This window comes from Arctopsyche grandis, chromosome 13 (assembly GCF_051622035.1).
Source record: "Arctopsyche grandis isolate Sample6627 chromosome 13, ASM5162203v2, whole genome shotgun sequence".
Lineage (NCBI taxonomy): Eukaryota > Metazoa > Arthropoda > Insecta > Trichoptera > Hydropsychidae > Arctopsyche > Arctopsyche grandis.
The window spans coordinates 3,250,560-3,277,019 of NC_135367.1; the positions used below are offsets into that span (position 1 = coordinate 3,250,560).

Consider the following 26,460-nt stretch of genomic DNA (forward strand, 5'->3'; position numbering starts at 1 on the left):
TTTTTTCGATTCAAATAAATTTAATAAAAAAACAAATGAATATTTACTATTCGATTCGCCATGTTTACGCTGTTTATATTACAAACACTGAGCGAAGCCGGGTAAAACAACTAGTATATAATAATATAAATCGTATATCATCAATTTACGGACAAATTTGCAGCATTTTATACGACTCAGTGAAATTCGAGATGCTGAAAACTCAAAAACTGCAAGAAATGGGCAAAGGTTTTCAATTTATTAGAACCGTTTCAATGAAAATCAGATAAATTGGCAAACTTTGATAGGAAACGATCGACCTGGAGTCACAAACCAAGGTCTGGCCAGCAGCAACCAGTGGGACTCGAACCCGTGACGACTATGTTCGAAAGCATGTATGCTAACCACTATGCCACGCTAATGGTTATGCTGCCGTAGTGTCATGAAAGATCACCCTAAATCAACCCTATGATCAACTAATTACATACGTATGTATGTATGTATGCATGTATGTCAGAGGTGGCCACGCGGGCTAAAATTAATAATATTTTTACAAAATTTTTGAACGAATCTTCTTTAATTTTAAAGTTATTGGGATTTAAAGTTAAGGGGTTAGCGCTAGATTATTTACACGGATGTGCTATTTTACCACAGAAAAAACATGTTTTTGTTGTTTTATATTTAATATATAAAATAACCAGCAATCCGATATTATATCAAATTATCGTCTTCTCATAGATAACACAACACACATAGGATTAAAAATTAAATAACACATAGATAACAGACATAAGAATACGAATAAAATTAATATAGGATTATCGATGATCGAATTTGACAAAATCTTCTTAAAGTTGCCATGTATGTATATTTTGCACTAAAAAGCAATAATTGAATATAAAACGAAATTTAATGTTAGTAATTAATGAGAAAATATTCACCCGATTGATAACCGCAAAAAATGTTTTCCTTCGAGATGATTTCAATGACATTGAAAAACCGCATAAAATAACAACTGATTGTTGAAAGTTGAAGCGAATTGTTGACACTGATTTCAAATCTATCTAATATATAATTTCGAAAGAGACTTTGCAAGTATGTAAGTAAATGTGTAATGCTGGTTTGTAAATCCGTAATGTCATCGAACAAATGAATATGCAAATAAATTTAAATAAAACTATTAATTTATATGAATAGTTTTATTTAAATTTAAATTAAATTAAATTTATTTATATATAGTTAAATTTATATTTAATAAAACGTTTACTATTAGATTGGTCATTTTTAAGCTGTTTATATTACAAATAACGGGCGAAGAACACTAGTATATAATATGTACATATGTATATATTATACTAAATTCAATGCTTGACCGAATTTAGTTGTTATTTTTGATAAACTGAGACAAACCTCCGTGGATTTTTTGCCGAGATGCATGTCGAGACAAATCGAAGCAGCATTGTAAGGTTTAAGTCAATTAAACCATCAAACTTGATTGGTTTAATGGTTCGAACCTTAACACGAAGGCTTAGGTCCCATAATTTGATCACTCGGACGTTGCCACGTGACGAGTAACATACGAGAGATCAAATTAGGGGACTCGGTCTGAGTGCATTCGTATCGTTTCTGGATTTCAATAACTTGTTCATAATAACTTGTTCATAATAAGAGGTTACCGGGTTCAATCCCGTGCTAATCTTTAATGCTGCTGGTCAGACTTGGATATTTGTGACTCCAAGTCGATCGTTTCCCATCGGAGTTTGCCAATTTATATGATTTCATTATTGTAACGGTTCCTCCATCAAATTGGCAAAAAAAAACCATCCTACACGCTTTGTCACAAATATCTGAATTTTATGTATGTACAGTATGTAAGAATTTGTGTTCAAGTCTAAATCCATAGATTTCTATATGGATTAATTCATTGTTAATTTTGTGTTCGAAATACAGCGATGTATGTAATAAAAATGCTATAATGTTTGTAATGAATTGTCAAAGAAGTTGCATTGGGGTCTACCTGTTAGACCTTCTTGGTATCTATTTAAAAATAAATAAATAAAATTATCTTCGAAAGCGCTCAGCAGAATTGGACTAAATCTTATTCACACTAGTATTTTTTTTTTTTAATATTTTTAACACTAACAGAAGTTTCAAATTTTTATCACTAACATCCCATTTCACTAAAATGTAATCTCCCATAAATTACAAATATGTTTGCATTTCGTATATTATTGAGTTTCGTTTTTGATACTTTCAATATTCCTTGAAATACAAAGATAAAGTCACGAATTCGTCACATGCGAATTTTTTTCAGCGAAGTTTCTCAACCTTAAAGGGCGGTTTATGCTCATTCTAGATCCCTAAAATAAAATCTGAAACTTTTACAGTCAGGCTTTACGTAAAAATGTACATATCATTGAATACGTCAGAATCCTTGACGAGATGTAAATATATGCAAGAGAATTTCCAGTTTTTTGAAATGGGTTATTATGTTGTTTCATAAATCGATATGTATCTTGGAGTAGGCTAGGTATGTACATATGTATATCCGTAGGTAATATGTAATATATAATATAAGAATTGACTTCGTCGTTGTATTTTAAATACAATCACGTTCTGTCTAATGGAAAAGTCGCGTAGTAAATGCAGCGATTGCGCTACGAAAGCTTGAAGAGTTTTATTGAGAGATAAATATTATGCGTAGATTTGATTAAATCGTACTAACGAAACTTTTAATTGCACATTCAAGCCCAAGAATGGATTTGAATCTTAAGATGATCCCGGCAAGACCCCTGTGGCCTAATGGATAAGGCATCGGCCTCCTAAGCCGGGGATTGTGGGTTCGAATCCCATCAGGGGTAATTCAATTTTATCCCTAGTGACGGGAATTTTATTTTAGTTCACTTATTCTAATATGCGAATAGAAATCGTTGCATTTTTATTGCAGCTACTAATCGAATTACTCGGCGGTGATACTTCTAATTTTTTTCAGAGCACTTTGTTGTCTAAGTTTTCGAGTATCGTAAAACAGTTCACCTAATTTGATGGCCTCAATTGAAAATCGTAAATTTTAACTGAGGCCAAAAAAACATAAACATTCATCTTTATATATACTATGTACATATGCATGTATAACTGAAGAGTTGTCGGCGTTGTTAATAATGCCCGGCAAAGCTCAGGTGCTTGAAAGTTGAAAAAATAAAACAATCCAAGTGCTACGAATTTCTCCAAAGTCGAATACAGTTTTAGTTAGGGCCGGGCCGCACCGTGCGACTAGCGAGCGACTTGGTTGAGGGCGACTAGACCAATGCATGTAGGTAGATGGGACATGCCACACCCGTCAACTTGTTTGTCGCACACATTTCCATACATTTTTTCGTGTCGCGCGACTAGTCGGCCGACAAAGTTGCACGGTGCGGCCCGGCCCTTAGGATTAGGATAAATCGAAAAAAAAAAGTTCATCTTTATATAAAATAGTAGAAGTCTTGTAGGTGTTTTCAATGATGTTCGGCATTGCTCAGGTGTTTGAAAATTGAAAAAGAACCATCTATAGGTTATGACTAGTCACCGGACCCAGAAGGTGCCGCGTATTGTTCAAAGGTTGTAAATGCATTATTAAAGGTTTGCCGAACCTTTTTTACAAAGGATTTACAACAATGGAACAATGGATAGCACTGTGAATATCCTACCTCTAGTTATGACCTACTTCTACGGCTAGGATACCATAAGATAGTATACCAAATATTGTGGTTCTAAATTGAAAATTGTAGACTTGCATTGCGGAAAATACAAAAAAATATTCGACTTTATATAATAAAAGAAGACTTGTTGGCGTTGTCAATAATGCCCGGCATTGCTCATGTGCTTGGGAGTTGAAAAAAAACCCATCAAAGGGCTTCGAACTTCTCCAAAGTCGAATACAGTTTTAGTTAGGATTGGGATAAATTGAAAATCTTGGATTTGCATTGCGGAAAAAACATACAAATATTCATCTTTATATAATAGTTGAAAACTTGTTGGCGTTGTCAATGACGCTCGGCATTGCTCAGGTGCTTGAAAGTTGAAAAAAAGCCATCAAAGGGCTATGTTCTACTTCTACGATTAGGATACCATGAGAAAGTATACCAAATATTGTGGTTCTAAATTGAAAATTGTAGATTTGCATTGCGGAAAATACAAAAAAACATTCGACTTAATATAATAAGAGAAGGGTTGTCGCCGTTGTCAATGTTGCCCAGCATTGCTCAGTTGTTTGAAAGTTGAAAAAAAAAACATCAAAAGGGCTTTGAACTTCTCCAAAGTCGAATACGGTTTTAGTTGAGATTAGGATAAATTGAAAATCGTGGATTTGCATTGCGGAAAAAACAAACAAATATTCATCTTCATATAGTAGAAGATGATTGGTCGGTGTCAACAGCGATGCCCGGCAATGCCCAGGTGCTTGAAAGTTGAATAATGACCGTCAAAGGGCTATGACCTATCTTAAAACCTGTCTACGGTCTATATCATAGGGTAGCACACACAGTATGGAAATGTTGTTGTCCTTAATCAATAACTGTAGATTTACATATCGGATATACCGATATTAGACTTTATATTTATATTTATTAGACTTTATATTATTTATATATTTACATACATACATAGACAGTAGTTTGGCTTATATTATAAAAATTGTACACAAAAAAAATCGAAAAATAATCCATAGATGTCTCTATGATTATTATTTCTGATTAATTGTTATATGCTATATATTCTGATTGTATATGTATTACTGTATTTCTGATTTCTGATTGTTTATGTATTCTGTATTTCGTTAACGTACACACGTCGCATTGGAGCAAATCTGTAATGACGAGTGTATATTGATTTGTAACAATAAAAATAAAATAAAAAATAAAATATATATATATATATATATATATATATATATATATATATATATATATATATATATATATATATATATATATATATATATATATATATATATATATATATATATATATAGTACACTACTCTGCATTGAACGGGTAGACGTAATTTGAAAAAAATCCCGTCAAATTAATTCAAAACCCATCGTCAACATTGTATTTTTTCTGAAAATTGACGGTCTCAAGTAAGGATAACTTACCCAGCGTTTCTCGGGCGTTTTTGAATGGAAGTTCTTCGATTTCAGACTCCGAGGCATTCCAAAACCCATTTAAGGTCTAAGCTAGGATATCCTGAGATACAATAGTATACCAAATTATACTACATATGTATATTGAAAAAGTGTGTAATTATTTCTTAATAATATTAATCATTTTTCTTTTATATTTCAGATCAATTTCCAAAAAATGGGCGGACAACTGATGATGCTGTTCGTGGCAATGATAGTGATGACAGCTCACAGAAGCTTCGTAGACACGGCTGCTTTACCACAAACCCAACCTGACCATGGTAAATACATCCCTGTTTTAATAAATAAGTACATATGTATTAAATTGGGTACGAAAATATTATGGCACTTTCACCCTTTGCATGTTAGTGAATAAATCTAATTTATCAATCAAATATACTTGGCGAGCTAATCTGACGTAAATATGTATTATATTACATATATTTGCGTGGTCAGACTTTGTTTTTAATTCAATCAACCTAAAGGGATGCCTTGTTAATATTGCACGTGCCCTTTTACATAATATAATATATATGTATGTATGTATGTTTGCGTGAAATTAAAGGAAAACACGCACGTTTGCGTTATTTCATTTAAACACAGATTTCATTTATACGCTTGCTACGATAAGATGATATCCAGTATGAATAATATGCGTGTGTGTGTGTGTGATATTTTCATAATTTTAGAACAAAGAATTGTATTATTAAAATTAAATAAATTTTAATATGTAATGTAATATTGTAGGAATTTAATTTCATAGCATTTTAAATAATACAGGAGTGCATTCACAGTATATGACGCTATTTAAATGAAAAAAAAAATAGAACGGTCTCGTTATTTCAAAGAATGAAAATTCATTCTCTACATTCACTGCGCGGGAATGTCGAGAAAATGCGGATTGCTCCAGTTTTCTTTGTTCTACGCAAACTGCATTCGTAAATATGAGAAAATTGTTCATTCTAGATGCTGGAGGTTCAATTTAATATTCCGAGTGGAACGATTTATATAATGAGGGTTTATATAAACCGGTATAAGTTTGCGTGCCAAATGTGTTCAATAGCTACAGATAATAATTAATCAGTGGAAGTAATCAATAATTGTCTACGCGTGCAAGTTTTTTGTTGTTGTAATGAACAGGAAATTAGAATGAAGTGCTTTTTAAATGATAAATACATACATATGTATATGTAGTAGTTAAACATAATATTTCGATATTTTTTTTATTTTTATTGCAATTATATACCAGGAAGGCCTTACAGGTAAACCCCAATGCGCCTTTCTGGCCAATTACAAACAATGCAGCATTTTTATAACACAAGTCGCGGAATTACGACACACAGAAAACTCGCAAATCAACGAGATATCTATGAATTGTACATACATTCTATTGTACATTAATCATATTCAAATAGTGGTGACATAGTAGGTAGGAAGATTTTTAGCCAATTTTAATCGGGAACCGTTTCAACAATGAAATCAGAGCAAATTGGCAAGCTCCGATAGGAAATGATCAACCTGGAGCGCATATATCCAGGTCTGACCAGCAGCACTACAGATAAATTCTCTATAAATTCTTTTCAAACGAGGTCAGCTCATGGGATCGAACTCGGCGCCTCTCGGTGTTAGGCGGAAGCTTAACGACCGAGCTATGCTGCTGGCTAATATGCCATATATTTATGTTTTAATATGTCATTGATAAATTCCAGTGATGGTGTACATTTATTCATTTTATTTTAAGTTTAAAATTGGACCATTGTGGCATTACAGGAGTCCCTAATGCGCCACAATGGTCGAAAAAATATAGAGAGATTATAAAAATAAAAATATATACATATGAATATACACAGACAAAAATTCACAATTAAAGATAATCATAAAAAAACAATAGCATTATAATAATAGCAGATAAAGTAAAAATATCAAATAATAAAAGTAGAGAATGTCTTGCACTTATAGCCAGCACCAATATATTGTAAGAACCAGCCACAAATACAAAACATCCCTGCGAAGTCCAAATGGAAGGGAGAAGATCAAAATTCCATTCATACATCACATTCAATTAGGAAAATAATGATGAGCGCAGCCTACCAGACAAATAGGTTAAAATAATCTCCGATCACTGAGGTGGAAAGTATCACATTCAGGCTCAGCAGCAACGATTTCATTGAGAAGTCGGATAGCTCTTGGAATCGGAGCCTTTCGATAAAGAACTGTGCGAGCAGGAGGTACAACCATCAAATGATGGTCTACCACGCACATAATTATAGACTACTAGTGGTTTTACCCGGTTTCGGTCGGTATTTGTAATATAAACTGTTTAAACATGACTAATCTTATAGTAAACCTTTTATTAAATTTATTTGAATAGATTTATTTTATATATTATAAATATATTTGAATATTCATTTGTTTTTTTTTATTAAATTGACTGTCACGAACAAACAAACATATATACCAAGTCTCTTTCGAAATTATATGTATACCAGAATCCGGCGCCTGCGCCCCCGGCGCCTTTGCCCCCCGGCGTCTTCACCCCCTGGCGCCTTCGCCCCCGGCGCGTTTGGTGCCGGGGGCTAATTTATTTGAATCGAAAAGAAAATATATCGAAAATATTCATATAATAATTAGCCCCCGGGCCGGGGGCTAATTTATTTGAATCGAAAAGAAAATATATCGTCATAGAAACTTACCTGTTTACAACGTTCCCAAAGACAATTACATATAAATATATATAGTACATACAAAGTCTCTTTCGAAATTATATATTAGATATTAGATAGATGGAAATGATGAGTTTTGAGAAAAGGCTTTCAACCAGTAGTAGATAACCAAGAATAAAAATAGTGATGGTGAGTTTTTTTTTGTATGTTGAAACAGATATTCGTATTAAAAAAGAATTTTCAAAATGTTATACCTATCTGAGCAGTTTTATCACCGCAATCACAATAAAGTAAATATAAGTGAAAACGACGTATTCTTTCATCTATCGTACAAATTTTTCATGTCTCAAAGTGTATGAAAATGTATTCAGTTATTCAGAGAAAGATGAAGAAAATATTGTAAATACATAATGCATGTACATTTCGAGTGTGTTATAATAAAACAATTCAGTCGTAACAGTACTTTTCGTATGAAACCGTATTTTACTCACTTCTTCCTCTTCTTTTATTTAAATATTTATATTTTTAAAAAAATTTTATGTTCTCATGATGTCATTACGGGTTGCCCCCGAGCAACACTTATGGTATTAAACTTGTTTATATGTATATGAATTTATAAATTATAAATTTGAAATCATATTCAAATAGTGGTGATAAATAGTATGTTGGTCGGATGGTTTTCGTTAATTTAATCAGGAACCGTTTCAATATTTAAATCGGATAAATAATAAACGGTTTTTAATCGAGGTCAATCCAGGGCTTGAACCCGGGAACCTTTCAGTGGTTAGCGTTAACGCAACCACCGAGCTATACTGCTGGCTATATATATTTGAATTACTTGTTAGCTTAGCCCAGTGCATTAATTCCTGGTAAAATTGTAAAAATAAATACATGACTGATATAGATTAATGTAGAATCTTGTTGTCAGGAGAGACTCATTGAGCGGTATAAAGTATTGTTTACTAGGCGGAGCGCCGCAACGGTCTACACAGAATGTTCCGACACATTACATGCTACCAACCGTATCGTTCATTTTACTCATGCATGCCAACTTAATCATTCATACATGTATTCTTCTAGGTTATAAAACTAAATCCTACATATGTATGTTCTTAATATTGCTACGGTATTAAACTTGTACATATATGCATTTATATTATATACGTACATATGTTTATATAACCGAAGCGGTGTCTGTAATTCGTTTCTGATTGGCTGTGATCAAAGTCGTTTCTGATTGGCTGGATTGGTCAAAGATTGGTTTGTGATTTGGTCCGTCGTTAAATTTTTTTTTCGATTCAATTCAATTTAATAAAAATACAAATGAAGATATACCTAATGAAGCCGGTCAGCGTCACTAATCTAATATATAATTTCGAAAGAGACTTTGTATGTAGGTATGTATACATATATGTATGTCAGTATCTTTGGTTGGAAACTTCGTAAACAAAACAAAGTTTCTATGACGACAATTCAATTGGTTGAATATTATAAATTTTTCGATTCAAATAAATGAATATTTACTATTAGATTTGCCATGTTTAAGCTGTTTATATTATATTAAAAATACTGAGCGAAGCCAGGTAAAACAACTAGTAGATTATAAATTTGAAATCATATTCAAATTTGATGAGAAACCGTTTCAACAATGAAATCAGATATATTGGAAAAATCTGATGGAAAACGATTGACTTGGAGCTACAAATATCCAAGCATGACCAGCAGCACTACAGAAATACTCGGAATAAATTGTCTTCAATCGAGGTCAACCCAAGGCTCGAACTCGGGAGCCTCTCGGTGGTTAGCATTAACGAAACCACCGAGTTGTACTGATATACATATTATAATTTAAATTAAGATGTTACATATTGTAGATTCAAGTTATTGGATTTAAAATTGATTTATATTTCATTGAATAAAAAAGTGTAATATCATATTATGAAGTTTGTCAATAGTATCGAAATTTTCGCATTCATTTCAGTTAACGAGAAAATACCGATCCATTTTTTTGTGGCTGTTAAATATAATATATGTAGGTGACTTTTACGCGACACGCAATACTCCAATAATATTTTCCAGAATGTTTTTCCTGAGTTTTCACCTAGTTCGCAGCTAGTGATAAGTCAGGTTTTCCTGCAGTAACTCTTTTATTTTACGATGTTCAGTCGGTTGTGGAAAATTTTCTCAAATATTTCTGGGAAACTTTTAAAGAGTGTTGATGAAAACCGGATCGTATAATTTTACAGTGTACTTCATGAATATTTAACGAGTTACTCGCCGCAACCAGCTCCTGCAAGAAAGTTGTAGTTTGTAACGAATGGAAATTTCTTGCAAATTTTTCATGATACAGTCTCTAATTAGACTTTTTTTCGGTGTTTATGCCGAATATTTAAGGCTGATCCGTCGAGAATAGACCTTTGTTTAATCTTTGTGATTACAGATCCAAACAATAGCCGTCTTTTGTTTTTGTTTTTAGCCTCTCAATTTTACTCGGGCAAATTTTACCATAAGGCGATCGTTACGAGTTGCAATTAAATGGAAAACAATAACACATTGTTTTCTCGCGATGGAAATTGGCCGTTTTGGTCTGGGATGAGGAGAGACCGGAGTCTTGAATGAAAAACTTTTAATTGAAAATTTATTTTAAGGAACTCATGAATTCATATTACCATATTAAAATTACTGGCTAAATATAGCGAAGAGCTTTTATTTCTAATAATATCCAGCCAATGGGAGAAAACACATAGGAAAAGTTGCAAAAAACATGATTGATGAAAATGCTCCTTACTCATTTTCACCGTCGAGAGAAAGTGAAAACAAACAAAAAGAAATGATTTATATTAATGAGATTTTCAATATATAGAAAGTTTGTATGTATGTATGTATGTATACATGCGAGGAAAACTACCACCTGGAAATTAACAGCATTATATAATACTAGTGTTGCGCCCGTTGATTTCGATTAAAATAAAGTTATATGTTATATATAAATATTGTAGTGTAAGAAGATTTATAGGCGCGCGTTCAAAATGATGAATGAATGTGTGTGTGTGTCTTCGTGGATGTGTGTATTTTTTTATTATTATTATTTTTTATTTATTTATTTATTCATATACATATATTTACAGGATATAATGTTTATTTCAAAGTTGGACATGTATTCCTTATCAGATAAGAGTAGCTCTTGTGCCTGATAAGGGAGCTACGATTCTATTATAAATTCTTAAAATCTATTATAATATTTTTTATATAAAAATTACATTAAAATTTTTCAGTGCAAGTTTTTTTTGAAAAAGTGTTTAATTTTTTTTACTTGTTCTGTTTGGTTAACAATACAGCGCAATTCAGAAGGGAGATTATTATAGTTATTTATGGCTTGGAAAATGTAATGGTTTTGAATTTGTGTTGTTTTAAAATTTGGTGTGATAAATTGGTTTCCATTTCTCATTAGTTTATAAAATTCTTGATATACTTTGTTATTTTTTTCTTTACACATTTTTATAATGGAAGCTTGCTTAAATATGTCATCGATATTTGGTACTGGAAATAGTTTAAAAAGCGATTTTAAACTATTTCGTACGTGTGTGTACGCTATGTGTGTACGCTGCTGCGCATCTGACGCTGACGTCACCCATTACAACGCTCGCTTGGCGATCAGTATCAGGAGCACATTTCAGACGTTCCACCCCCCCTTCCCCACCTCCCCGATACCCCGCGTCTTCTCGACACAATCGAACGTTACGCCACACCACATACTTCTTTACGCACTCGCCAATACATACATACATAGATACATAAGTGCTCTTATACAGATACAATATAATCAAATTAATATACATTGTCATTTTATACAATGTGAATTCATTCAAACATTCACAGTGACATACATATGTATATTTTTGCAGCATTTTATAATCAATTTGGCGAACCTCAAGGCGCTGAATAACTTGAGATTAGAGAGAGAGATAGAAAAGGAGATGCCAATTTTATAGGAGCCGTTTCAATGAAAATCAGAAAAATTGACAAACTCTGATAAGAAACAATCGACTTGGAATCACAAACCAAGGTCTGGCTGGCAGCGGGACTCTAATGGGACTCAAACCCATGACATGATAATCAATATTCCACGCCGCTGGTTAGGTTAATACACCAGTAGAGAGGTCGTGTGTTAAAATCCCAGCCAAATACATTGCTAGTGAGAACTTATGGTTATTAAAACACAGATCTACCATCTCCTGTAAGAATTTTTCAATATTTCCAGCTTAATTGTTGTGACGGATCAAATAAATCGATATCCTGCTCGTCAGTTTTTCGTAAATTCGAGTTTTTGGCATATCTAATTTATTTTTATTTATTTTTTTAATTTTATTTTACATATATACCAGGAAGGCCTTACAGGTAAATCCCAGTGCGCCTTCCTGCCCAATTACAAATTACAATTACCAATACAAATGCAGCATTTTTATTACAAGTCGTTGAATTGCGAGACACTGAAAAACTCGCAAATTAACGAGACATCTATGAATTGTACATAAATTTTATTGTACATCAATTAAACTTCAAATAGTGGTGACATAGTAGGTAGGAAGGATTTTTAGCCAATTTTTTTTCCGGGAACCTTTTCAACAATTAAATCAGAGAAAATTGGCAAACTCTGACGATCAACCTGGAGTCACAAATCCAGGTCTGACCAACAGCATACTCTGAAAAATTCATTTTCATTCAGGGATTGAACCCGGCACCTTCTTGACGCTAAGCAGAAGCTTAACGACCTAGCTATGCTTCTGGCTGATTTGAATCTTATAAAAATATATAATATTTTTCTTGCAATTTTTGTTTATCAAAACATTTGTTGTTTGTCCAAAACGTTTGTTTGAAAAATTGTTAGTACTTGTGTACAAAAAATAATCTAACCATACGTGTCGCCTTGGGATAATAAAAAAAAAAAAAACAAAAAGTAAAATTTATTCAATGATGATAATTAATTTAAAAAGATAGTCAAGGGTGAATTTTTATTCAAACACTCCCACAGCATATGTATATAAGGGTTGTTATATTTTTTCCATGAAAAAATGTAAGCACTTCTGATATCATATTGAATTTTGACGGTGTAATTTTCCGCCTACATACACGCATACAAAAATTCATGCTTTGACAAATCAATAATTCAATTTGTGCTTCGGCGAACACAGCGTGAAGGGTATATAAATAGTTATCTTGTACATAATTGGTGTCGCACTTTGAACTTTGTCGCTCATCATAAATGACATTTGCCTTGATATAAGAAAACATAATAAAGTGTAAAAGCGGGCCGAACTATTTTCTTTCTACGCACGTACTCTACGTGCGCGAAAGTGCTACACTTTATTAGCGCAGAGTAGGGCAAAAGTCACTTCAAAGCAATTCATTTCTATTTTAAGAATTGCTGATTAAATTGAATCTTGTCCTGGTGCTTTTGTCCTGGTTTTGGAGGTTGGGACTATTTATTCATTTATTTACACATTAGCCACAGTGGCATTACAAAATACTCTGGCGTAACGAGGAAAGACAGGAAACGGTATACGTGGGTGAGAAGTGTGACAAGGGTTGTGGATATAGTGGCTAGAGTGAAGAGATTGAAATGGGAATTGGCAGGCCACGTGGCTAGGAGAATGGACGAAAGGTGGACAAACGAAGTGCTAGACTGGTACCCGAGAGAATGCAAAAGGGTAAAAGGAAGACCGGTGGTCGTGAAGACAGGGAAGATGGGTGGACGAAATTAGGAAAATGTGTGAGGTGAGATGGATGAGAGTTGCGCTAAACAGAGACGAGTGTAAGGCGAAAACACACAGCGATGCACGTGGCACGTGTTAGCGTGTACGTGTCACGTGTGCGTGTTAACGTGTAGATACTTTTAAACATGCGAAAGAAATGGGCCGTGCCTTGCACATATTCGTGGAACGCTCAGCACACCCCGCCCTAAAATGATCCCTGGAGTGTTTTCGGTAAAATTGTATCCTCGCTTGACCGTGATCGATCACGGTGTATCCCATATTTGAAGAAATTTAGAAGAACCTCACAGCGGGGAGCCCAGCACACGACGTGCCGTTCTTCTCTGTGTTATTTCGCCCGAAGCGTGCTGGAGAGGCCTTCATCCAGCAATGGATAGCGAATGGCTGTAGATAATGATGATTATATGCCGAAGTTCATATTCGACGTGCCACGTTTCGTGCTGTGTGTTTTCGCCCTAACACGTCACTGTGACCAGACATCTAAGCATAATACAAATACTTTATATAAGAAAATTAGGGAAACATATATGTTATAATGTTTCACTATTTATTTTATTATCTTTGTTTTAGCTGTAAGTTTCTCTCTGTTTATTAAATAAATAATAAAAAAAATTGAAATCATATTCAAATAGTGTTGACATAGTGGGTAGTATAGTTTTTGCAAATTTGATGAAGGAACCGCTTCAACAATTAAATCAGATAAATTGGCAAACTCTGATGAGAAATGATCGACTTGGAATCACAAATATCCAAGTCTGACTAGCAGCACTAAGATTAGGGCGAAATCACACAGCGTGGGGTGTGGGACGTGGGTTTTTTTAGATAGTTTTAAACATATGCGAAAAAATATGGCGTTCATGGTACCGTACATGGGATATTCTTTTCAAAACGACACATTCGAGTTCTTTCGTTGAAATTTTATAGTAGCGTTTATCCTGCTAATCCAAGTCTGACCAGTAGCATTCTCAAAATATATTCTTTTCAATCGTGGTCAGCTCACGGAATCGAACCCGGCGACCACTCGGTGCTTAGTATCAATTCAATCACCGAGAAATTGCTGCTGTCTTGCAATATTATGCATGCAAGGTCACTTTAAACGACTTGAACTTCGAATTATGTGAATCAAATAATTTGTTTCCATGTTAAAATCATTTAAACCAGCAATATGGCTGTGGCTAGCGTACAATGCTAACAATTGAGGGCTCACGGGATCGAGCCCTTTTCCAGTATTGCTGGCCAGACCTTCGATATATGTATGTATGTATGTATGTATATATACAGATTTGGTTGTTTAATTTACTTTTATTTTATCTTATTAAACATACATTTCTATCATGTGTCATAACAGGTTGCCCCAAGGCGACACCTTGTTGTACATAAATACTAAATATTACAATACAATTTCTATTCAATACAATAGCTTCACCTATTGACAAACTGGTAAACAGTGATTTAACCAGTGAGCTACACTGTGGACATGATTGACAGATTACATTTATTTTTATTTTATATCAGGAAGGCCTAACAGGTAACCCCAATGCACCTTCCTGGCCAGAAACATTGTGAATTTGATACAAGTATTATTAGTATTATACAAAGTAAACACATATGAATTAACATCCACAGAGACATGTATGGTCAAATTTGAAAATTTGCAGCATTTTATAATCGAGATTTGCGAGAAAATGTGTAAGGTTGCCAATGTGTTGGAACTGTTTCAAAGAACATCAGATAAATTGGTAAACTCTGATAGGAAACGATCGACCTGGAGTCACAAATCCAAGGTCTGGCCAGCAGAAACCAGTGGGATTTGAACCCGTGACCACTGACCACTTTGTTCAAAGCTATATATGTATTTAGATATGTATGTATGTATGTATGTACATATTTCAGTTTAATTTTGTCAATAAACGCTTTTATTGGATTCTTTAAATTTTTCAATTCACGTACATATTAAATTAGAATTACGTGTTTTTATTTTCAAAAAAATATTTCATTGTGCCTAATTGCACAATAGAACTGACGAAATAAACTGAACGTTTGATTTAAATTAAAATTAAAATTAAATTAATTAAGTCTGTTAATTGAGATATTTTGCGACTTTCCAAACAGACTTACGCATATATAATATTAAAAAGGCGAGAATAAAAAAATTCATTTAGATTTATTTTAAGACTTTTGCATATTTCGCAGCTCTCTTCTTATCTATATATGTATGTATGTATGTATGTATAGTAAAAAAAATATGTTTTTTTCGTGTAAAAGTATTAATATTAAGTTCAATCTCACTTTTAACCGAGCGAAAATTCTCAGAAATTTTCCAGCTAATGAAAGTACTGTACATATTTGATCACATTATTTGACTTACGGTTGACCTAGATGATTCATTAAAAACATTTTATAATTTTAATATACGAAATTGAAAAGAAAAAAGACCTGTCTTTTCAATAAAAATTCTAATTTTGACTTCAGAATTGCCAAATTTTTGACCAAATGGAAAAATTTCAATATTGAACGAGTACGAAAATTAAAACGGTTAGTAAAATTTTATACTACGAGCTATATTATTCGATCTATTAAGTGCGACTACTATTCTGTTAAATTTGAATTCTGTTTAATTTCAATATTGAATGAGTGGGCAAATTAAGAAGGTTAATAACATTTTATATTACATGCTAAGATTACCAGAACACAATCTGCTTTAAAGAGTATTTAATTAATATTATGTATTAGATGTATTATGAGCATTTATAAGAATTGCAAATAGGTTTTTGAGCTCCTTCTCTTATTATGCTGTACATTAACATTAGAATAATATAATACTATGATTACTAACAAAATTAAATTAAAATTGTTAAATAGAAAATGACCAGTAGATCAGTAGCTATTAAAATAGATATAAGATGTATTGTGAACATAATTTCGTAATAATAAAAAGCATTTAAAAATCAAAATCGAAACATAAATTGCATCAAGTCATATAAGAAAAAGGAGGGTCCACTAAATATTAAGTTTTATTTTAAAAATGTGTAAAATATAATTAAAAATGACATTAAAATGAAAAAATTCGGAAAACAAATAAAGTATTGTTTCAATTGTCTCTCATGTATGATGATCCTAATCTCTCATAAAACCATGCATCTTAAAATTGGGTCCCTAAAATTTTTACGACATCCCTTTTTTGTTTCATTGTTTCAGTAGGGATTCACATTGATATGATCCACCTTCTAAATCGATTTGAGTAGGGATTATAAACGAAAGAAGCTCCTAATACGAAAAAAACACGTTTTTTCAAAGCGATGCAATTTATGTGACCACCAGTGTATATACACGGACGAAAAATAGATTTAGGGCCGGGCCGCACCATGCGACTTGCGAGCGACTTGGTTGAGGGCGACCAGACCAATGCATGCAGGTAGATGGGACATGCCGCACCCGTCAACTTGTTTGTCGCACACATTTCCATACATTTTTTCGTGTCGCGCAACTAGTCGGCCGACAAAGTTGCACAGTGCGGCCCAGCCCTTAGGATTAGGATAAATCGAAAAAAAAAAGTTCATCTTTATATAAAATAGTAGAAGTCTTGTAGGTGTTTTCAATGATGTTCGGCATTGCTCAGGTGTTTGAAAATTGAACTGCGCAACTAGTCGGCCGACAAAGTTGCACAGTGCGGCCCAGCCCTTACGCATAATCATAAAAAAACAATAGCATTATAATAATAGCAGATATTTTAATAGATACTGATCTAGCTATTAAAATAGATATAAGATGTATGTATGTATGTATTGTGAACATAATTTAGTAATCATAAAAAGCATTTAAAAATCAAAGAATATTACATGCTATATTATTCGTTCTATTAAGTGTCACTACTATTCTGTTAAATTTGAAAACAAATAAACATTGTCCGTTTCGTCAATAATGCGTAATGAAAAAGGGAAATACGTTCATTTGGAATTTTATATGAATTGTATGTTTCGTCTAAGAAGTGGAAAAGAACCCCTTTGAAAGTATTTTTTTACGACACAAATAAAGTTCAATGTACACGTTTCTATTGGGAGTCTTTTTTTGCGAAGTGTCCAACGGATAAAAGTAGAAAATATAAGGTGTAAATTGTCCCGGAAGTAATATCGTTCAGTTACGAGAGGCTGGAGAGGTCTCCTTTCATTACTTCCGAGTACAAAACATGTCGTTGCTAACAATAGCCATCGTCTTAGACATTCCAGAACCATCTACTGTCTTTAGCTTTGTGCCTATAAGTCGTATTACCACTTGAATTTGATCCCCTAGGTGCTTAAAAAAAATCTTGCTCTCTCATCAGTAAGCTCGACCTACGCGTCCGTCGCTTTTCCCGTACAAATATTCATTTTTTTCCCCAGGAAAACGATGGAAATTCTTTGCTCAAAGGATTTAACAGTCACTCTCGCTCATTGTTTGTTTAGCGTTTTTCATATTAAAGACTATATATTTTACTTTTATATATGTATGTAACGGGTGATCCAACGTTGGAAGTTTTTTTTGTAATTAAACAAATCTTGAGAGTGAAAATATTGACTGAAATTATGATTTACAGCAATTAGGGTGAAATCACACAGCGGTGAATGTGACGCGTGGTTTTTTTTTAGATAGTTTTAAACATATAGAAAAAATGTGACGTTCATGGCACGCATGCTTGGCACACGTCCTTTAAAAACGACACTTTCGATATACATATGTACATACATATGTCGTTGAAATTGTATGGTAGTATTTATCCTTATTATTTTTACTCTACTACGGTAGACTTATTTTTTCTTACTCTACCTACAACTAAATTGTTCTAGTATAATAACTATGTATATCTCTATTTTTTATTGTATAATCCTTAAAATACTTAGGTAATAACTTATGATCTAACTTATAAACAAAAGACAATCTACTAAGATTTAAACTAATTCCATCCCAATTCAACATACTTCTACATAATACTTTTAATCTTCCGACATTCAAAATACCTCTCATAGCTTTATTTTGTAATTTTTCCTAAATCTTGGCCATTAAATATATTAAGCACAGTGGCACAATAAACCACGTCATGTGGTAAGACAATTGTATTATAGATTAAAACTTTACTTTTTCTTGGTTTATGAAGTTGATCGTTTCCTATCAGAGTTTGCCAATTTATCTGATTTCATTGTTGAAGCGGTTCCTTCATCAAATTGGCTAAAATCATCCTACCCAGGGTGTCACCACTATTTGAATATGATTTAAAAAAAAAAATTATCTATAACGTAGATGTCTTGCTAAAATAGCTAAAATGATATAAATAAATATAAATATATATGTAAGTCACAAGCCAAGGTCTGGCCAGCAACAACCAGTGGGACTAGAATCTGTGACCACTATGCTTGAAACCATACATATATACTAACCACTAGTCTACGCTGCTGGTTTTTTTTACATCCATTTCATTAAATTAATGTCATACAAATAATCAATAAACGCTATTATTGTATGCGTATAATAACTGTCTTGTATAAGCTTTCAAAAACAATGATGATATCTGGTATACATATGTACATTTGAAGAATATGTACATATATTTTGTTTGATTTTGATTTTTAAATGCTTTTTATTATTACGAAATTATGTTCACAATACATCTTATATCTATTTTAATAGCTACTGATCTACTGATCATTTTCTATTTTACAATTTAATTTAATTTGGTTAGAATCACAGTATTATATTATTCTAATGTTGATCTAAAGCATAATAGGAAAAAGAGCTCAAAAACCTATTAACAATCCTTTTAAATGTTCATAATACATCTAATAAATAAAATTAATTAAAGACTCTCTAAAGTCGATGACCTAAAGCAGATTGTGTTTAGGTAATCTTTGTGTTATACCTGAAGGGTATAGACATTTTGTTGTAATCACCGAGACTCTTCACAAGTGTGTTAGTATGGTTATTAGTGATTCTGTCATAGAATCTACTGGTGAGTTTGTTAGTAATGTCTGTAACAAACGGAATATTATATATGGCATGCAGTTTTTTCAGGTTAGTATATATGGGTGTATTATAAATTATTTTTAGGGATTTATTTTGTATTACTTGGAGCTTGGAAAGGTTAGTATTCGAAGCGTTATTCCATACAGGTGAAGCACGGTAATATGAGCGCGCGATATAATTTTATTTTATTTAGCGTTGATAAAGAACTATGGCGATTAAATATTGGATATATTGAGGATATACCCCGCATCGCCTTGCATTTCGCTGCCTCAATGTGAGGTGCCCATCTCATTCTTTTATCAAACGTTACTCCTAAATATTTTATTACTGACTGCCATTTCAGACTTTCTCCAGAGGGGATTTTCAGATCTGAACTTGGCTTATGCTTTCTAACACTAAAGAATATGGCGTCTGTTTTGGTTTGATTAATTTGAATTTTCCACTTAGTGAAATGTTCAGTCATTGTTTTAATTGCAAATTCAAGATTTTTAAGAATAGTGTCTGGTTTTTTGCTAGCTGTATCATCTGCATATAGGGCTATGTGACAGTTTTTTGGAATAGGTATGTCATTTATATATATGGAGAACAAAAGTGAACATATATTTTGTTTGAAAAAGACTTAAAATACCAAAATAATCGTTGGATCATTCGTTATGCGCGTTTTATAAAATTTTCACAGCGTAAATGCCGTTCGTCATAATCTAACGTAAAGTATGCCCGACGAGAGATTAAAACATTAATCTGTCTGAATCGAGATTTATTTTATTTGCTCTTTTTATTAGTTATGAAAATAATACGCGGATTAATGATATTTTATTCATATGCGTATAATACTTTGAGTACTTGGAATTACGCACGAGATTTATGTGTTATATTATACAAAATGATATTTTTTAAATATATTTGCCGTTTGATATTTATCGTATCGTGTATGTTTTCTGTATCGTAATCAAATGGAAAGCAAGGCTTTCGGCTATATTATTTATTTACATGTATACATACCACTTGATTTTTTGAGACATTTTCAATCGAGATATGTGATTGAAGAGGTTAAGCATTTTAACCATATCTCAGTCTGTTTTTATCACTAGAATAATCAAAATAACTATAAATCAAAACGTATTCAAAGATTTGAATCAAATTTTAATATCCAAACTTCTCTAATCACAGCTATAGTCGAACTGATCTAGCATTCACCCCCTCCCCCCCCACTCGACCCGCAATGGCCAATTACAATTCGTTTCAGTTTCGCATTGAATTTTGGTCAATAAATCCAACATTGTTCGTGCGTATTATCGGTCGGTAGAATTTGTCTTTTGTTTTTTGTTAGTTTTGAGTTCGTGTTTCGTATTTGGAAATATTTACATTAATTAAATTTTAATATAAAAAAAGTAAATTGTCGATCAATATTGTAGCATATGCTAAAAAAAGCCGCCGTTATAATTGGCTTTCGAGGATTATCTCCAGGCTTAAGTGCTGTCGGCTTACAATGGACTTAGTGGTCGGTAACGGCACCCAGCCACTTTCCGCTAGAGTTCTCAGAACTGACAGTGCGAAAGCATGGCACTGCATGCTGAGACCGTGGGACTGCAGTGAGCGACCTGCCCTTTATAAGCAAGTACTTGGGCCATATCAAGGCATTCTGGACGGAGCACTGGCCATGCATGGATCTCCTTAATTACCCAATGAATGCTGTGAAGCGACTTTTTCCTTTTATTTGGATCCTCCACCAACCTCTACGCAACAATATTATTAATTTATATATGGAATACGCATATAATTTATATTAATGGAATTTATATTTTTTAGACGGTAAAAGTAGTTTTAAATGCCATGTTATGGACAGCAAAACTTACAGTAATATTATTAAAGACCTTGCATTGAATTATATTTAAACCAGCAGCGTGAATTAGCATATTATGCTTTCGAGCGGAGTGGTCACGGTTCGATTCCCACTAGTAGCTGTTGGCCAGACCTTGGTTTGTGACTCCAGGTAGATTGTTTCCAGTGACTTTTCCTTTCATTTCATTGGCATTTCCTTTCTCTCTTGCAAATCTCAAGCTTTTCAGCGTCTTGAGGTTCGCCAATTTCTATAATAAAATGCCGCAAAAATTATCTTCATAGATGTCACTTTGGATGATGTATGTCGACTTTAACTCTATAAATATTGAATGTAATGTTAAAATGTGTGATCTAGTATTATAATAATAATAATCAGAGAGTGTTTCCAGTCTCTTCTTTAAACTAATGTTACAAAACTTAGACACCTGCGTTAAGTTACGTGTTAACTTTGCATAATATTAATTCAAATGATACGTTTACGATTTAACCGCTTGACACTACGTGTATATATTGTGTTTCAAATTCTCTTTCAAAGTCAGCAAAGGAAAGGATTTTCATGGAAAGTCCCAAAGCGAAGCTAATCAATTATTTTACGGTCGGAAAATTTCACAAACTTTACATGTCATAATATAACGAATGTCCTCGGTTTTGATTAGATTTCAGCCCTGAACGTAATAACAATAGTTCACGGTGTACAGATCACACACATATGAGATTTCAACGTCAAAGCGTTAATTTGTTTGCCGTACACCGGTCACGCTTTTCGGATTAACGAATCAGCTCCCTAACGAACCGGATAATTCCAAATAATCTCGACTAAAGGTGGCTTTATGTTTGTGTTATGCTGTGTGTTCGATATAATGGGTTTTTCTATGTAGAAATAAAATTCTAAAATGCTTACCGCTCCGACGAAGATGCACTTCTCGGAACGAGTGCGATGAAAGGGTATATAATATTATATTTGAAAGCGCAGTTTAAAATGCTTCGTAAATGCAGATTTACGATCGAGTTTTCCTGTTTTTCTTTTTTGTAATCGTTAAAGGATTCTCTCTGTATTATTTATGCACTTTGAGATGAGACGGTGTGGATTTGCCGTTATTTTTGTTTTAAAGTTCGAACCATTGTGGCATACAAGCTGTTCTACTGTGACTAGGGATTGAAATACCGAAAGTACCGACACCGGTAGCATCGGTATTTGATTGAAAATCAGATTTTGATAATACCGGTAATGAAAAATGAAATACTGATAGTACATTTTATTTTTCGAAACGGTTTATCCATGGCTAAAAACTAAGAAAACGACCGATCCGTATATCTTTATGATGCGTATATTACATATTACTAGTGGTTTTACCCGGCTTCGCTCGGTATTTGTAATATAAATCGCTTAAACATGACGAATCTAATAGTAAACATTTTATTAAATTTATTTGAATAGTTTTATTTTATATAAATTTATTTGAATACTCATTTTTTTTTTTATTAAATTGACTGTAACGAATAAACAAACATATATACTGTCTCTTTTGAAATTATATGTATACCAGAATCCGGCGCCCCCCCCCTCCCCCCTAGTGCCTTCGCCCCCAGGGACTTCGAATCCTTTGAATCGAATCGGGTATCGTGGTTACCAACAAACACATTTCCTTGACTACACAATGGCGCTTCAAACTTTCGCGTCGGTAAAATCGTAATTACGAATGTTATTAAGAGGTTTTTCCCGTTTTTTTCTTCACAGTAAGCTTTCCGGACATGCATACAACAAATCCTGAAAGTTTCATCGTAATCGGTTAAGTGGCTCCTAGCCTACAGTTTTTAAACTTTAAATTCGTCATTTTACAAATCAAATTCGTCGTTTTACAAATCAAATTCGTCGATTTACAAATCAAATTCATCATATTACAAATCAAATTCATCATATTACAAATCAAATTCATCATATTACAAATCAAATTTGTCATGTTGCAAACGAAATTAAACAATTCATTTTATTATACATAGAGAACTTCATAGAGAATATTATAGAGGATCCACCAGCAAATTCCTAGCAAAAAAAATAATTTTTGAAAAAACCTCTTCAATTGTACTCACTATATGTAGGTAAATATGGCGTTCTCTAACATTCTCTAGGTATAATATATTCTCTATACATACATATTGTACTAAATATTCTCTTTTTCTCTTTACATAGTATTCTCTATAAAGTTCTCTATGTATAATAAAATGAATATTCATCCAATTGTTTAAATTTATATTGTTTTATCTATTAATTTTTTGTTTTCTCCCTCTCTTATTTAATTTTATTTTATTATTTTATTATGAAGACCATTGTGGCGCATTAGGTTCTTATTGTAATGCCATAATGATAAAAAAAACGTTAAATAAATAAATAAATTTGATTTGCAACATGACGAATTTGATTTGTAAAACGACGAATTTGATTTGTAAAACGACGAATTTGATTTGTAAAACGACGAATTCGATTTGTAAAACAACAAATTTAATTTGTAAAATGACGAATTTGAAGTTTAAAAACTGTATACGAGACAGACAGACATTAAATTTTATATATACATATATAGATAAATTGAAAAAAATCATCATGGCACTCAAACCGAGTACACCACTTTAAAAGTAGTAGTGTTTGAATGAAAATTATATAATAGGACCTGTTTTCTTTCAGTCGACTTTACAAAGCTCTTACAAGTCGGTTTTATACCATAGACTCGATTTATCGCAACAGAGACCTTTTCATAGCCGCGCTTTCCAAAAAACCTTTCCAATAAAAAAAGGATCCAAGAAACACAATACCGAAAGGTGAACTTCGAGGAATGCCTTTGGAAAACTCGACACATGTCAACTTCAAATATACATACATACGTAAACACAGCTTTGCGAAACACGATTAACATAAAACGAAATTTCACACGAGTAAAAATTGATGATGAACTCGAGCACATTTTCCACGACAAATATTATGTACATATATGTGAGTAGAATCCACTCAGACGATATGCTTGACCTATTCCCGTGTATCATATTATATATGTATATATATATATATATATATATATATATATATATATATATATATATATATATATATATATATATATATATATATATATTATATAGGAGTGGATCGATTAGCCGTCGAGGCGATCGAGTGCTATCGTAGTCAATTGGTCCACTCGCTATTTAATTTGTAGAGGGTTAATTAAAACGAGTCTACCCTTACCGTCGGTTTTAAAATTAAATGGATTCATTCATACCGGATGCTTTTAGTCGAGCTCTCGCCTACGTTGGCAGTTTACAAAGCTCACGTTTAATTAAAACCGAGTGTGGATCTGCAATGGCAATGATTGGAGAACAGACCTTTGAATGGCTAAAAATTTTCACTATATATTGGAATAGTTGTTATTAGCTGGCGGAATATTTGATTAACTTTTCTATGACCAAGTATAATGTGTATTTGAGGGGTATGTTGGAAAATTTTGATTTTTCCGGACAAGTACAAACCTCTAAGTGGGTATCATATATCTATTTTTACTTAGTAGTTACAATAGATGACGTTTTTTAATCATGCAATATTCGAACTCGAGATTTTGACTGATTGGAACTCAGAATCGATCATTGATCAGGTTTTAATGATCTAGAAAAAATGTGTGTGTGTGTGTGTGTGCGTGTCTGTGAATTTTATGGATTTTTTGAACACCGTTAGTCCTATCGAACTGAAACTTAGTATCAGTTACTGAAATTATTATCGAAACGTTGTAAATTTTTAAGTTGACTGGAAATGGTACCTCCCATTATATGTGTCCTCTTTTTTTTAAGTTTTTGAATTAAATTTTCTCCCAAACCGCTAACCGAATCAGACTGATTATTTTTTACATGTAATAGAAATTATAAATTTTATACCCTTATATTTTTTGAATATTTTTACCTCAACCGGAAATATATAGTACTTTTGCTCTAGAGAATCGAGAGTTTTTTTTATGTTTTTCTCAGAAACCTTTTGGTTTATTGAATTCAAATTGCATACTTAGAAGTTTAAGCTAAATACCAAGCTATTTATAAAATTTGGTGAGAATTCGTCGGCCGGAGGTGACAGTTTACTCTCGTTCGATTTTTTTCCATTTAAGGGTAATGGAAAATTTAAAAATGATATTTTATTTCTCAAAGGGTTTGATTTGTTATTGAAATTGATATATATTGGGTTATGATGTTATTTATATACGTATTTTATACATCGAAATAAAATATTATATTACGAGAATCAAACAACACCGAGCAACAAAAAAATCAAGTTTTTTTACTTACTGGAGCGGAAATTTATCAATTTAAACTATATTCGACGCACTAAATTCGAATATGACAATTATTTTTGTTGGTTTTTTTCTCAATTTTGAGATATGAACGTTTGAAAATGCATTTTGGAATCAATAGCGATGAGGATTAGTGGTTAGCATATTATGCATTCGAGCAGACTGGTCACAGGTTCGAGTCCCACTAGAGTCCCACTGCTGGCCAGACCTTGATTTGTTACTCCAGATCGATCGTTTCTTATCAGAGTTTGCCAATTTTTCTGATTTTCATTAAAACGGCTCTTGCAAACATTGACAACTCATTTCCTATCGCTCTTGTTAATCTTAAGCGTCTTGAGGTTCGCCAATTTCATTATAAAATGTTGCAAAAATTTCTCCATTGACGTAATTGTGGATGTTTGGACGAATTCGCATTATATAAAATGCTTATGTATAATATATTGATTTTATTGTATCTGTATACATAAGTACTGTAAAGCAGTGATCTGTAAAGGCGATTATGAAATAAAATAAAATAGTTAGATTTTCTTCTATTGATCGTGATATTGAATATACATATATGAAATAAAATATTGAGCTAATATACCAGTTTTTGTAAACGTAGTGAGATATAAAACTGGTCCAAATAATGCATAACATCACGGAAGAAATTTGTTAAAAAAAGTATATTTTTCACTTTTAAAATTCACTAGATAATTAACTACATGCATTTTAAATCAATAAAA

The 26,460-nt window shown here is 32.6% G+C and overlaps 1 protein-coding gene and 1 non-coding gene across 3 annotated transcripts in view; both read left to right on the forward strand.

Annotated features, from left to right (window-relative positions):
- LOC143920884 (uncharacterized) overlaps window positions 1–26,460 on the forward strand; it is a 104,872-nt gene that overhangs the window by 54,069 nt on the left and 24,343 nt on the right. For both annotated transcript variants that reach the window (XM_077443891.1, XM_077443892.1), the window contains exon 2: window positions 5,304–5,421. In XM_077443891.1, the coding sequence (XP_077300017.1) occupies window positions 5,319–5,421 (103 nt within the window). In that variant the 5' untranslated portion in view covers window positions 5,304–5,318. The remainder of the gene's footprint in view (window positions 1–5,303; window positions 5,422–26,460) is intronic.
- Window positions 2,768–2,840, forward strand: TRNAR-CCU (transfer RNA arginine (anticodon CCU)). Its single transcript has one exon. It is a non-coding gene; the product is annotated as a tRNA-Arg (tRNA).